The sequence below is a fragment of the Geotrypetes seraphini genome, chromosome 8 (genome assembly GCF_902459505.1).
Source record: "Geotrypetes seraphini chromosome 8, aGeoSer1.1, whole genome shotgun sequence".
Taxonomy (NCBI): domain Eukaryota; kingdom Metazoa; phylum Chordata; class Amphibia; order Gymnophiona; family Dermophiidae; genus Geotrypetes; species Geotrypetes seraphini.
In genome coordinates this window covers 74,285,060-74,300,454 of record NC_047091.1, presented here as the reverse complement: position 1 = coordinate 74,300,454, position 15,395 = coordinate 74,285,060, and the positions used below count along the sequence as shown (strand labels likewise).

Sequence of the window (15,395 nt, the reverse complement as noted above, 5' to 3'; positions counted from 1 at the left end):
AAAGTTCCACACGAAAGACTTCTCAGGAAACTACAAAGCCATGGCATAGAGGGGGATATACAAAGATGGATAGGCAAATGGCTGGAAAACCGAAAGCAGAGAGTGGGCATAAATGGGAAGTTCTCCGACTGGGAGAAAGTGACTAGTGGTGTACCCCAGGGCTCGGTACTTGGGCCGATCCTTTTTAATATTTATATCAATGACCTGGAGGAAGGAACATCCAGTGAGATCATCAAGTTTGCAGACGATACAAAACTATGCCGGGCGATCAGATCGCAGGAGGATAGAGAGAAACTCCAGAGCGACTTGTGTCGGTTAGAAACATGGGCGGAGAAATGGCAGATGAAGTTCAATGTGGAGAAATGCAAGGTAATGCATTTAGGCAATAAGAATAAGGAATATGAGTATACAATGTCAGGTGCAACTCTGGGGAAGAGTGAACAAGAAAAGGACCTGGGTGTAATGATAGATAGGACCCTGAAGCCGTCGGCACAATGCGCGGCAGCGGCAAAGAAGGCAAATAGAATGTTGGGCATGATAAAGAAAGGAATCTCGAGTAGATCGGAGAAAGTTATAATGCCGCTTTATAGGGCAATGGTCAGACCACACTTGGAATACTGCGTCCAACATTGGTCTCCCTACCTAAAGAAGGATATAAAACTGCTGGAGAGGGTGCAGAGACGAGCAACAAAACTGGTGAAGGGTATGGAGAAACTGGAATACGAGGACAGACTTATAACACTAGGATTGTTCTCCCTTGAGAAAAGGAGACTGCGTGGGGATATGATCGAAACCTTCAAAATACTGAAAGGAATCGACAAAATAGAGCAGAGAAGATTATTTACATTGTCCAATTTGACACGGACTAGAGGACATGAAATGAAGCTAAGGGGGGACAGGTTCAGGACTAATGTCAGGAAGTTCTGCTTCACTCAGAGAGTGGTTGACACCTGGAATGCCCTCCCAGATGAGATTATTGCGGAATCGACCGTCCTAGGCTTCAAGAGCAAACTAGATGCATATCTCCTTAAGAGAGGCATGTAAGGATATGGTGGACTATAAATTACGACAGGTGTACACCTGCCAGGGCCTCCGCGTGTGCGGATCGCCGGACTTGATGGACCGAAGGTCTGATCCGGAGATGGCATTTCTTATGTTCTTATGTTCTTATGTTATGTTAGCTGTGGATGAGTGTTGGTAGACTGTGAGTGGGTATGAATGTGTAGTAGGTTGTGTGCATCGAATACAGAGGTCTCTTGTATTTCACCATGGAACTGACTTTGAGAATCAGGGCACTGAGGGGGAGTGAGATAACTGTGCTATCACCTGTAATAATTATTTTCCCTGTTGGGGGACTGGCAGGAATCTCTGCAACGCTTCCCACTCTTTTACCTTATGCATGCATCGCCTGCGGTTCCTCTGGGCTTCCTGCATCATAGCTGCTAGTCTATTGCAGTTCTCTCTTCTTCCTCGGTGCTGGGTCTGGGTATAAGCTTAGGGGCATGATATATGAGGTGAGTTTGAGAGATGTTCCTATGAGTGTGGATGGATGATTTGGATGTGGAATGAATGTCGCTGGTGCTTTCGTGGCCTGATGGATTAGTGGGGGTGGGCGGGGTCAGGGACCTGATCACAACAGGTCATGATTTGAACGTTCCATCTCCCGATCATAACGGGAGGCTGGAGGGAGGGGGGTGTCAGGAGGGGATACTGGGATTTGGGTTTGGTATTTGCTTGGTTTGGTTCTTGTTGTACATCAGAGGGAGATAAAGGAGGGAATGTGGGAGGGTGGTGTCCAAGATTATACTTATAAAACTTGGGATTTTTCTATTGCTCTTCTAGATCTATTTAATTTTTAGACAAACAGTATCTTGGATTTCTGCAGGTTTAATGTACTATGTTTGGGGGGGGATAATATGACCGCTGTCGCTTAGTGGCGCCAATCTGGGTATGGGCTGGGAGCCTTGCTTGCATGGTTATTTGATTCTTACAGAGACTACAATCCTAAACCCACACATGGATGGGTTCCTCTAAGTTGAAATTAGTATTTTGGAATATATCGGGATCACCTCACCTATAAAGCAAACTAAAATCCTCTCTCAGTTGAAGCAACATGCCGTTAATATAGCTTGTTTGCAGTAAACTAAACTTACTAATGTAGAACACTCTAAACCAGGGGTGTCCAACCTGCGGCCCAAGGGCCGCAAGCAGCCCCGTGAAATATTTTGTGCAGCCCCGGTTGAGAGCGATGCAGTGTTTTCCTCTGCTGCCCCTGGGTGTTTACTGTCTTGCCAGCTCCCTCCTCTGTCTTGCTGCAGCGTTTGCACATTTGTGCGGCCCCAGAAACATTTTTTTCGGCCAATTCGGCCCAGGGAAGCCAAAAGGTTATACACCCCTGCTCTAAACTTTGTACAGCATGGGTGGTAAAGGCCTTCTATTCCTCTGATCCTCAGAATGGGGGGGGGGGGGAGTAGCAGTCCTAGTCTGCAAAGGATTCATGGGACAAGTCACGCAACTCCAAAAAGATAACAGTGGGAGATACGTGCTGTTAATGTCCAGTTGACAGGCTTGGCATTTATGCACCTAAATTTTTTATTTTTCCAATGCACTTTATTGATAATTCAAATATTTAAAACTTCAATCTTATAAAATCAATCTTTAAGAATACATTAATTTCATTTTTATATCTAATTTCTTAATACATACTGAAAATATCAATTTAATAGAAACTTCTATAATCCTCCCTTCCTACCCCACCACCCACCTTCCCACCCCGGTAAGGGGACACATGCAGGAGAATCATAAATTATACTGATGTGATAAGCTGTAATTTAGAAATCAATAAGGCTATTCTTTTGGGGGTTAATCCAATTTTCATATATACTCCAAGTAGTATCTATGTCTGGTTTCTCCAGAGAGCGGTTAATTTTGACATTTGTTGTATGTATTGGACTTTAGACAGCAGTGTTTGGAGCGCCGACAAATCTGGCTGTTTCCAAGCCAATGCTAAAACCAACCGCCCTGCTGTCATTATCAAATGTACCCATCTCTGTTGCTTGATTGGCAAAGTAGCTGGTCCTATATTCAACAAACAGCATTCCATAGTCTTGGGTATCTGGATTCCTAGCACTTCTTCTATAAAGGATATTACTCTATCCCAGCATGTTTGTGTCTTTATACAATACCACCATACATGTTCAAAATGTACCTGCTTCCCCACATCCTCTCCAACATTTGTCCGATCCTTTCCCATACATAACTCGCAATCGCACTGGAGTATAATACCAACAATATAACATTTATGAACATGCTTTTTTTTTTTTTTTTTGGAAGCTGGTCCACTTGGCTATGCACAACACCCCGCTCCTGGTGGTAATAGCTGGAGACTTTCATCAAGTGCTTGATCACCACTTAGATAGATCTAAACACACAAGGGGGTCAATTCTGGGTCCGGGGAAGGGCCTGCTATATATATGCAGCACTTTTGAATTTGGCAGATCCTTGGCATTTGCTAAATCCAACATTGAGCGATTATACGCATATAACTTGAGCCAATGGCTCGTTATCAAGAATGGTCTTGTATGTTATTATTCACACGTATCCTCACTGCAGAAATAGGGCCTACTGCAATATCCGACCATGCCATCTGGTCGTGGAATTTGACCTGCTACTCCTTAATACTGGGGCCCTACAATTCCGATTCCTTGGGTATCTTCACCAAGACAAAAATTTTCAATCTTATTTACATATCAAATGTGAAGAAAACTGTAAATTCAATGAGCAGCACATAGAAAATCCTACTTTATTTTGCAAAACCTTCAATGTGGTTCTGTGGGGTGACATTATCCAATAAATGGTCTCTCGAGCTTGTCGCCTTTCGCAAGGCATTATACATCTAGAGAAACTTAGGAAAGCTAAACAAATTTCATATGCAAAGAAACTTACTTAGCTACACAATCTGCCTTGAATGCTTTGATTCATGAACGGACAAAAAACAGCTTTTCCATAGAAAGTTTAATTTCTGTAAATACAGTAATTAGCCAGGTAGGCTTTTCGTACACATTGTGAACACAGGGCAGGGCCCTACATACATTCCTGTGCTCGAAGATAGTAATGGTTCATTGAAGCATCAGGCGTAAGATATGCTGAACTGTCACCTAACTTGGGATCCTTCCTTATCGGATTACTTGGAAGATTCTGGACTGCCATAATTATCACCTCATCACTTGTCTACATTAAATGCTCCCCTAACAGCTCAGGAATTACAATTAGCAATAAAATTATTACATAATTTGACTGCTCCTGGTCCTGATGGCTTCATATCAGAATTTTATAAACTTCTTTTTCCCCATTTGACACAGCAGAATAGGGTTTCTAGGAGAGGGTCAGGACACGCTTTGCGTATGAACAGAAGTTTAATTAAATCCCATCCAGGACTCTGTTTCCACACAGCTCCCAAAAACAGTTATACTCTTTAAAGAACAAAAGCTGTCATAAGGTTCTGCATTACAAAACAATTTATACTTCTTGGTTGATAACTGCCATGCCCCAAACACAGGCCCCGATGCACAAAGCTCCAGACACTATGGTAAAAAATATTGTGGTGGGATCGATTTATTTATTTTTTTTTCTTTTACTAGCAATGCTCTGCACAATAGTATGCAAATTATATGAATGTTACTCATGCGGATCATCACCGGTAAAAGGAGGAGGAACTGTACCTGGCGCTCAGAAGAGCAATCTTCTTCCTTCCTGTCAAAAGAAAAAAATAAAAGCAACCCATGCTCTCCCTGTTTACCGGTTCAGCTGACTTCCCTATCCCGATAAGCTGAACCGGCTTTCATAATGAGCACAGCTGTTCTGCATGTATTACACACGCACAACAGCTGCACCCATCAAAAAAAAAAAAAAAAATGTCCAAGCCCACATGCTCCTCCGATGCCGGGACCCTACCACACCACCCCCCAGTGCCCTTGAACTTAAATATATATATATATATCAGCAGGAGGGATGCCCCTCCCTTCTGCCACAGGGTCAAGCACCACCCATCTCCATGCCAGGACCCCTCAATCCCCTCCCCGACCCTCCTCCATACCTTACAACTGAAGTTCAACAGGAGGGATGCCCACTCCCTCCTGCCAGAAGGCCCACCTCTTCAAAATGGAAGCCTTCCCCTTCCTGGTGCATCCTGGGATGCACTGGGAGGAGCCTAAGGCACTGGTTGGATCAGGTGCTAAGGCCTCTCCCCTGGGAGGGATTTTATGTTCCTGAGCCAGTGTGCAGACATTTCAGCAAGTTTTTGTCTTTATTTTACCTTCAAGAGTTCATTTAAACAATGTTGTGCTGAGTGTGTTCATTGCTACAAGACGATAGAGAGCTAAGGAATAATATATAGTCTTTTGTTAAGACTCCTGATGCAGGCCGCATTGTCTGAAACACGTACGTGTCGTAGAACACACAGGTTGCCTTTGCTGTTCTTTCTTCTCTTCTTTGCTGTATTTCAATTCAGTTTGATTTATGTATTTTTAATTGGATTACTATGTAGTTGAATTTTTTTATTCAATAAACATATATTGGGGGAAAAAAATCATTACTTTACTTGAACTAGGAACTGTAATATATTCCTGTTTCCTAATGAAATTAGTGACTGTTTTACTTTAGAGTAAGTCTTGATTATTGATTGAACCAATCCATTGTCAGATATGTGAAAAGTTGGATAATACAGAAAACAATGGTAACCCTTAAAAATACATGGAAAACGTACTTTATGCATAGAGAATAGGCATAGTTATCTGTATTTAAAATATTGTGTATTAACATTGTTGCTGATGGTAATGTGAACAGAAATACAGAACTGAGCATTCCAGAATGTAAAAGATCAATTGTACAGAGCATTGAGCGGAGCCCCATTTCTCCAGCTAACTGCTTGGTCTTCTCCAGCCAGTAAATAACAGTGTGAAGCAGACACAACATCAGGTCAGCAGCACTGAAACTGGAATCTCTCCACACTCTCAAGTTCACAGGCAGATCAGATCTAAGAATGAGAGTAAGAATTAAAAAAAAAAAAAAAAGTGCTGTAAATGTAAATGAACAAACAGGAATAGGTATACATACAATACTGCAGAAAACTCATTTTGAGCAAGAATCTTATCATGGTTCCCTTGTTGCAAAAGCACAGTCTCAGATCAAATATAGTTCTCTGGCAGGAAACGCAGGTTCTCAGGTCAAATAGTGCTGCCTTTGCAGAGTAGCAGCATGTCAGATTCAAAAATTGCTACAATGCGGTAAAAGCAAGGTCTCGGCTCAAAATATCTTTAATGATTATTTTCTTAGGAACATAAGAATAGCCAGACCAATGGTCCATCTTGCTCAGTTTCCTGTTTCCAGCAGTGGCCATTTCAGATCGCAAGTACCTGATAGAAACACAAATACGAGTAGCAACATTCTATGCTACCGATTTCAGGGCAAGAAGTGGCTTCCCCATGTCTATCTCAATAGGAAACTATGGACTTTTCCTCCAAAAACTTGTTTAAACCTTTTTTAAACCCGGATACGATAATCGCTGCTACAGCATCCTCTGGCAACAAGTTCCAAAGCTTAACTATTCGTTGAGTGAAAAAATAGTTTCCTCCTATTTATTTTAAAGGTATTTCCATGTAACTTTATTGAGTGTCCTCTAGTCTTTGTAATTTTTGAAACAGTAGAAAATTGATTCATTTTTACCAGTTCTACATCCCTATGTGTTCCATAATTTTATTCTTTCTAATAGCTTCCACTATCTTGCCCGGCACTAAAGTCAGGCTTACTGGTCTGTAATTTCCCAGATCACCCTGTGAACCCTTTATAGAAATCAGCATTACATTAGTAAACTTCAGGCAGATGATTTTAATGACAGGTTACAGATCACTAACAGCTGATCAGCAATTTCATGTTTGAGTTCTTTCAGTACCATAGGATGTATACAGTCCAATCCAGGTGATTATCACTCTTTAACTTGTCAATTCCAGGTTCACTGAGAGATCTTTCATTTCCTCTGCATTATCACTCTTGAAAAACATTGTTTAGCACTTCTGTTTAGCCTTAGTTACTGTAACTTGGTTCTGTTAGGAGTTTCTGCGACCACCATGCATGCTTTAAAGCAGGGGTGTCCAACCTTTTGGCTTCCCTGGGCCGCATTGGTTAAAAAAAATGTTTCTGGGGCCGCGCAAATGCTGCAGCAAGACAGAGGAGGGAGCCGGCAAGACGGTAAACACCCGGGAGCAGCAGAGGAAAACACTGCATCGCTCTTGACCGGGGCCGCACAAAATACTTCACAGGGCCGCAGGTTGGACACCCCTGCTTTAAAGATTACTCCAGATTCTATTGTTTGAAGCCTCTTTGAGGTAGAGGAACATGATCATGTGTCAGATTATTATGTCAAATTTTATTGGCTTAAAATGGAATACAGGGTGCAGAATAAACTGTTGTTACTAATTTATCTAAATATTCCCTTTTCAATAGCTAGTAAAATAAACACGAACTGCTTTTAAGAAGCGATCCCCATTCCTGGTGTTTTATCCTTCCCCCTTCCCTTTAATTAATTTGTTTTTAATGATATAATTATTAACTTTCCCCTCCCCTTTCCCCTCAAGCTCATGTTCGTATTTGTAATTTGCCTATTTAATGTTCACATTTCCCCCCACAAAAAAAAATTAAATTTATTTTAACTTCATTTTTAGCATTGTAAACTGGCCAGGTGCACGTCGATGGTCGGTATATTAAAATTAATTAAACTTGAAATTTAAATATTCATCAGCAAGCGCCAAAATACTTGATTGATAGTATTTTACACTATGTTCCCCTTCAAAAATTACATTTTGCAGGACATTGTGATTTATATATACCAACAAGGAAGGCATTAAGATAACAGACAACTAGAGCGAGTGTTTTCTCATGTGTAGGCCCCGCAGAATGGAGCATGCTCCCGTCTTATATAAAGATAACACAAAAAGGCAACCTAGTCACATCAAGGTTTGTGTGGGGGACGCTCAGGACGCCAAAATTGGCTCACAACTTACAGACCAAAATTAAATAATTATAATATAGTTAAAGAGTGAAGGGTGCTCTCGGTGTGAACCATCAGTGATAGGAGCACAGCTCCGACACTTCACTTCTGGGTCAAGGCGGTAACCCTCCACCCCCACACCATCATCGAGCACCCTGAGTGTGCTGAAATTTAAAGGGACCTAAGTCCACTAAATCAAACCAATCAATCAAAGTGAATAAATCAAACTCAACACAAAAAACCTGAGCGACCCCCCCAAACAAACCCTGCCAGCCAAACCCCCCGAACCACACAACAAAATCAAAAATCACCATACAAAAAATACCAAATAAATACAATACTTATCTGAAACCATCTCACAGACTAATAAACGCAAAAAACCGCGCCAGGAGAAAAGGTTCAGGCTTTCTCCTGGCGCGGTTTTTTGCGTTTATTAGTCTGTGAGATGGTTTCAGATAAGTATTGTATTTATTTGGTATTTTTTGTATGGTGATTTTTGATTTTGTTGTGTGGTTCGGGGGGTTTGGCTGGCAGGGTTTGTTTGGGGGTCGCTCAGGTTTTTTGTGTTGAGTTTGATTTACTCACTTTGATTGATTGATTTGTTTGATTTAGTGGACTTAGGTCCCTTTAAATTTCAGCACACTCAGGGTGCTCGATGATGGTGTGGGGGTGGAGGCTTACCACCTTGACTCAGAAGTGAAGTGTCGGAGCTGTGCTTCTATCACTGATGGTTCACACTGAGAGCACCCTTCACTCTTTAACTATATTATAATTATCTAATTTTGGTCTGTAAGTTGTGAGCCGATTTTGGCGTCCTGAGCGTCCCCCACACAAACCTTGATGTGACTAGGTTGCCTTTTTGTGTTATCTCTATAGTAGGATTTTTGGCAAATTTGGAGTGTATTGTTGTGGTTTACCCATCTTATATAAGGCAGCAAGATGATGTAAAGACTTTTAAAAGATTGTTAAACATCATTTACCCTCCTCTTTTAAAAAAAAAAAAGGTAGCACGGTTTTTAACACCGGCCACGGTGGTAACAGCTCTGATGCTCATAGGAATTCTATGAGTGTCGGAGCGTTACCGCTGTGGCTTACAGTTTTGTAAAAGGGGGGAGGGGGTGTTATTTTGTAAAATGAAGCATGGTTGTTGAAAAACATGCTATAGTGGAATAATGGATATTGTGGTGGAGAGACGATGTAGTTTTTGTTTGATTTTGTATGGATTTTTGTTATTTATGTGACTTTGTGATCCACTTTGTAAAAAGCGGACAATAAATAAACAAATGATAAACTATTACCTTCATCCAATATTCCTTCGTTGCAAAAATAGGGTCCCAGGTCCAAATATTACACATACTGGAAAAGCATGGTCTCGGCTTAAAAAAATAGAGTTTCTTTGTACAATGTGAAGCCAGAAACCTGGAAGACAACCTGTGTGCTTCCTAATGGCATTGCAGTGAGGAGTGCCTGAAGGAATATCGGGTATAAATTAAGGGCTCCTTTTATCAAGCCGCGCTAGCCAGGTTAGCGCGTGCGACTTTTAATCACGCGCTAACCCCCGCGCTGGCCAAAAAACTACCGCCTGCTCAAGGCAGGCGTTAGCGGCTAGCGTGGCTGGCGGCTTAACGCGCACTATTACGCGTGTCAAATCGCTAGCGCGGCTTGATGAAAGGAGCCCTAAGACTCCTTTGCCGAGAAGCATGGTTTCCTCACTGCCAATGTGGAGACCAAGTCCAAAAATTGCTGCATATACTGGAAAAGCATACTCTCAGCTCGACAAAACTTCTTTGCAGCATTGGTTAGCCAGAAAATAGGAAGAGAAGCCACATGCTTCTTAATGGTGATGCAATATCATCGCAGCAAAAAAAAGAAGGATAAACTTACCTCACGCAAAGAAACAGCGGAAACACAAAGCAAGGTAGTGACCATAGGAGTATCACAAGAGAATTTATTCTCCGTCTCAGTGGACAACACTCTCATCCTTCCTGTTTGTCTGCTTGTAATCTCGGGGTCATCTTTGACTCCTCTCTCTCCTTTACCGCCCAGATACAACATATCACAAAAACCTGCCGCTTCTTCCTCTATATTACCAAAATCTGACCCTTCCTTTCTGAGCACAGTACCAAAACACTTATCCTTGCTCTCATCACCTCGCGCTTAGACTACTGCAACTCGCTACTCTCAGGCTTTCCGCTTAGCCATCTCGCTCCCCTCCAATCCGTCCAGAATTCGGCTGCGCGACTCTTATTCTGAGAGAGCCGCTATACTCTCCTAAAGTCATTTCATTGACTTCCCATCCATTTCCAAATACAATTCATACTCCTCTTACTGACCTACAAATGCACTCACTTAGCTGCCCCTCACTGTCTCTCTTCACTTGTCTCCCACTATGTCATCCGTCTGTCCCCCCACCCCTGTGAGCTCTGCTCAGCTGGTAAGTCCCTTCTATCTATGCCCTTCTCTTGAACTGCCAACTCCAGACTCCATCCCTTCTACCTTGCTGTGCCATATTCTTGGAAATCCCTACGGCGAGCTCCATCTCTGGCAGTGTTCAAGGCCCAGTTAAAAGGCTACCTCTTTGAGAGTGCTTTTGACTCCTAACTCCTAACTCTTTTCACCTTGGGTTCTGCATCCCCAACCCTATATGTCATGTTTGTCTGTCCAAGTTAGATTGAAAGCTCTTCTGAGCAGGGACCGTCTATAAATGTCAAAATGTACAGCACTGCGTATGTCTTTCAGTACTATTCAGTGCCTTTCAGAGTTTAAATTTTCTAAATAATTCTCTTGAAAGCATCCCCCTATCTTACTCAAAAACATTTCACAATCTTTGGTCAGTTTCTACACAACATGATCAATAAAAGCCTCTCTACAAACTATATGCCTACCTCATGGAAATCTGCCCTTGTGTTCCCAAAGCTTAAACAAATATGCCCGAAGACCAAATCACCAACTATCGACCCATCGCAAACCTACCTCTTCTAGCTAAACTTGCCGAAAAACTGGTTTTAAATCAGCTATCCAATTTTGCTGAAAAAATCAATGCTCTCCACCCATACCAAACTGGATTTTGAAAACATCACTCTACTGAACTATCTTTCATAGGCCTGACAACTTCTATCCTTTACTTCAAAAATCATCGCAAATCTTCCATTCTGATATCTTTGGATCTTACATCTGCCTTTGATCATTCTCTACTTCTTAAAAGACTAGAATCTATTGGCATCTCCAGAACAGTTCTGCAGTGGTTTTCCTCTTACTTCCAAAATCAAAACTACAAAGTTAGCTTTAATGACTCCACATCTTCTTCAATCTACCAAAATTATGGAGTCCCTCAGGGTTTGATCCTCTCACCCCTACTCTTCAACATCTTCTTGACCCTTACTTACTTTAGCCCAATCTATAGGATTCACTGTGTTCACGTATGCCAATGACATCCAACTGCTTCACCCCCTAAATTCTACATCTCCTGAAGAAATAATAGAAATTAATTACAAACTCAACAAAATTAGCTCCTGGCTCCAGCATAACAAACTCTCATTGAACATCTCTAAAACAACCGGTATCCTTTTTGCAAATTCTACAGAGGAATGTATATACCTACCCATCTGTATTGACTCCTCTCCAATTGAAATTGACACCAAAAACAAACTCCTCGGAATTATCCTTGATAAGGACCTCAGATTGCATCAACCAATTAGTGCAGTCACACAGAAATGTTTTCATAAACTAAGGCTCATTCGCTCCATCTCTTCCCTTCTTGATCTCCCCTCTATCAACATTCTGATTCATTCACTTGTAATTTCGAACATAGATTACTGTAATGCCCTATATCAGGACATAACCCAGAAAGAAATCCGTCATTTATAATTACTGCAAAATTAAATTAAATTTACCATGCAAAAAATATGATATGATCATGTCACTCCCCTTTTTCATAAAGCACATTGGTTACCCATTACTCATTGTCTCACCTATAAAATTCTCCTTCTAACCTTCAAAACAAAAAAACTCTAACCAACCAGCCTTCATTGACAAACTTCCGATCCCATATGCATCCTCCAGGCACTCCGATCCAACAACAAAACCTATTCACCAATCCATCGATACGTGAACTTTTCTATGATACTAGTCACAAATCCATTTTTTTCGGTCACTGCACCATCTCTGTGGAATGCTCTTCCATTGGATCTCCAACTTGAAAACTCTCTAGAAAATTTAAAACCAAACTCGGGACTTTCCTTTTTAAAGATGCCTATACTCTCTAATCCCAGCTCTCTCAATTCACTCTCATACAATTCACCGAAGTAACTTGGAAAATCAAAATGCTTTTGAAGTGAGCCCTTCCCTAATGTATTTCCCCTTCTCCACTTGCCTCCCTTTTATTTTCATGTTGATGTATTTACTAACTTACCTTCCCTCACCTCCTCCTCGCTTCATGTACGTCAGTTTGATTATGCCTCCCCCCCGTGCCTTTTAATTGTAGATATGATATATCTTATTTTGATATTTTAGTTTTAAATCTCATTTTATTGTAAACCGTTTAGATACCCGACTGATAAAATGTATATAAAAAATAAAGGAACTTGATAAGTAGTAATAGTCAATCTAGCATTAAGTGGCCTATAAAATGAGACCTGACATAGTTGTGTTTCGACATACAAATGCCTGCATCAGGGGTCACAAAACAGTTAATAAAGTCAGTAGTTATACATGTGTAAAAGGAATGCACCTGAGGGTAGACAGACGGTTTCTCTTTGTAGATTCAAATGTAGCCACAAGTTTCATGCAAAAACTCTATGAAAGTATCGGATAATCAGGTCAGATAATCGAGATTGTAGTGTACTTTGGAAAGTAACTTACCCATCACTGGCTACTCGTTACTTTTAAAAGTAATATATTCCAGTGATATGTTGCAAGTAATATATTACTGGTAATATTACTTTTCTTAACCTTTCCTTTCTCAGATTTAGATTTATGGTCTACTGTTCGCCACTTTATCTCCTGAGGAAAGAAGGTATATTAAATTGTAATAAATGATAAACTTTGAGATATTATTTGATAATATATTACTGCTCAACAATGCCTAAATGTAGCAAGTACACAGGCAACTTACTAAATTCTATCACCTGTCTACATATCTGTCCCATCCATATGAACTTCCTCCACCCCCCCTTTACAAATACATGCTATGCCATTTGAGTGCCTGTTTGTAGAATACCTCTTAGGTGCCCAAATTACATTTTCATAGGTAGGTGTACACTTAAGCGGCTAAATGTCAATATTCTGTATATTTAGGCACACAGTTGGCAGGTAAATATAAGCAACCTGATATAGAATTGCCTTTTAAGTGTGTAGCATGTCACACGTCTGTGGTATGAGGAAAATTTTGTGGGGCACCACAAGTGCAACTGGGACCAGTCATGTCATGAACAACATACAAACTGAGCACACAAGCATGACCCACTTAACAACCATCCTCAATAAACCCCACTTTTTCTGCCTCCTCCAACAGCTAAGCTTCCAGCGGAAGATTGGAGTGATGTACTGTAAGTCTGGACAGAGCTCTGAGGAGGAGATGTACAATAATGAGACAGCGGGCCCAGCTTTCCAGGAGTTCCTGCAGTTACTTGGGGATGAGGTGCAGCTGAAGGGCTTTGACAAGTACCGGGCACAGCTGGATAACAAAAGTGAGTTTTCCGTTTACCTGTCCATGGGCCTCCAAAGGCCTAATTATCCTAATTAAAATGTCCACCAGATTGTATCCATTGCCATATTTTCCATAAAAATAAGAGGGTATATGTAGAAGTCAGCAACAATCTAACACTCTCCTTAAATTAACGAAGACTTTCCTGATTAAGGGCTAGATTCACTTACCTTCCCGATTGTGTGCGATCTGTGTCAGGCTGACGAATTCTCAACGCACCCCTCCGACTGCATGGATCGCTGGAGAGCAATCCTTGAGCATGCGCAGACCGTCTTCTTTGCCTGTAGATGGTCTGCGCCTGCTCACCACGAAGGAAGAGCTGGAAACTTGTTTTTTTTAGAGCTGGAAACTTTCGCAAGCTCATGGTTTTAACCCGCAGGTTGAAAGCGGGGCTGTACCGTGGGTTAAAACCACAGAGTCGGGGCTGGGTTTTTGCACAAGCAACTGTTTTTTTGATTGGGCATCCCAATCGCGTCCTTCCTACTTTGCATGCCATTCCCCCTCATTTGCATGTGCGGATCGGGTCGGTACACGATCGGTGGGCTTAGTGATGCAGGTTGAAGTGTCTGTGATTAACTGTCTGAATACTAGGATTAACTGTTTTAATGATGTGAGATAGAACTGTCATAGGATTAGGTGTCTATGGGATTAATTGACAAGGGTTGAAGTGTCTTGTGATTAACTGTCGCAGGATTAAGTGTCGCGGGATTAACTGTCTGAATACCGGAGATTTATGTGGCTAATATCAGCTTTTATCTGAATAAACCTTCCCCTTTTCTAAATACCCCCTCTCCTTTGACGTGTGAAAACATTACCTTGAAACTGTGGAGCTGGGTTAGAGTAGTGTTTTCCGAGTCAATCTTGGACTACCCCCTTGCCAGTCAGGTTTGCAGTATATCCACAATGACTATGCATGAAAGAGATTTATATATAATGGAGGTGATGTAAGCAAGTCAGTTTTTTTCTTCACTCAGACAAATGTTGCTGATTTTTCAGACAATGTGTTTTCTATTTGCCCAATGGGTATCGGGGTCATATGGGAGCAGTTTCCAAAATAACCCCTCAGATGCTGAATCCTTTTGGCTATTATCTCTTTATAAGGTTACCAGACGTCCGGATTACTTGGACAAGTCCTCTTTTTAGAGGACTGTTAAGGCATCCTAGAAACATATAAACATAGAAGATGATGGCAGAAAAGGGCTACAGCCCATCAAGTCTGCCCACTCTGCTTACCCACCCCCTGCCTATGCCCTAATGACCCAATTTCCTTATCTTGACCCTCGTAGGTATCCCACATGGGTATCCCATTTATTCTTAAAGTCTGGCACGCTGTCTGCCTCGATCACCTGCACTGGAAGCTTGTTCCAATGATCAACCACTCTCTCTGTGAAGAAATACTTTCTGGTGTCGCCATGAAATTTTCCGCCCCTGAGTTTGAGCGGGTGCCCTCTTGTGGCTGACGGCTTGTGTGAGGCTGGGGTTGGGAGATGGAACGAGGCAGGGATGTGGGCAGAATGGGGTGGAGCCGGGGATTGGACCACACATCCTCTGTTTTTTCGAGGCAAAATCTGATACCCTTCTCCCTTTAAAATTGTCCATGGATATAATTGGCCACGTTTGCATCTGCTTTTTGTGCAGGATAAATTG

At 41.6% G+C, this 15,395-nt stretch overlaps 1 protein-coding gene across 3 annotated transcripts in view; it reads left to right on the top strand.

Moving 5' to 3' along the window:
* SIPA1 (signal-induced proliferation-associated 1) overlaps positions 1-15,395 on the top strand; it is a 116,134-nt gene that overhangs the window by 51,301 nt on the left and 49,438 nt on the right. For all 3 annotated transcript variants that reach the window (XM_033955914.1, XM_033955911.1, XM_033955913.1), the window contains exon 5: positions 13,557-13,731. In XM_033955914.1, coding sequence (XP_033811805.1) covers positions 13,557-13,731 — 175 coding nt within the window. The remainder of the gene's footprint in view (positions 1-13,556; positions 13,732-15,395) is intronic.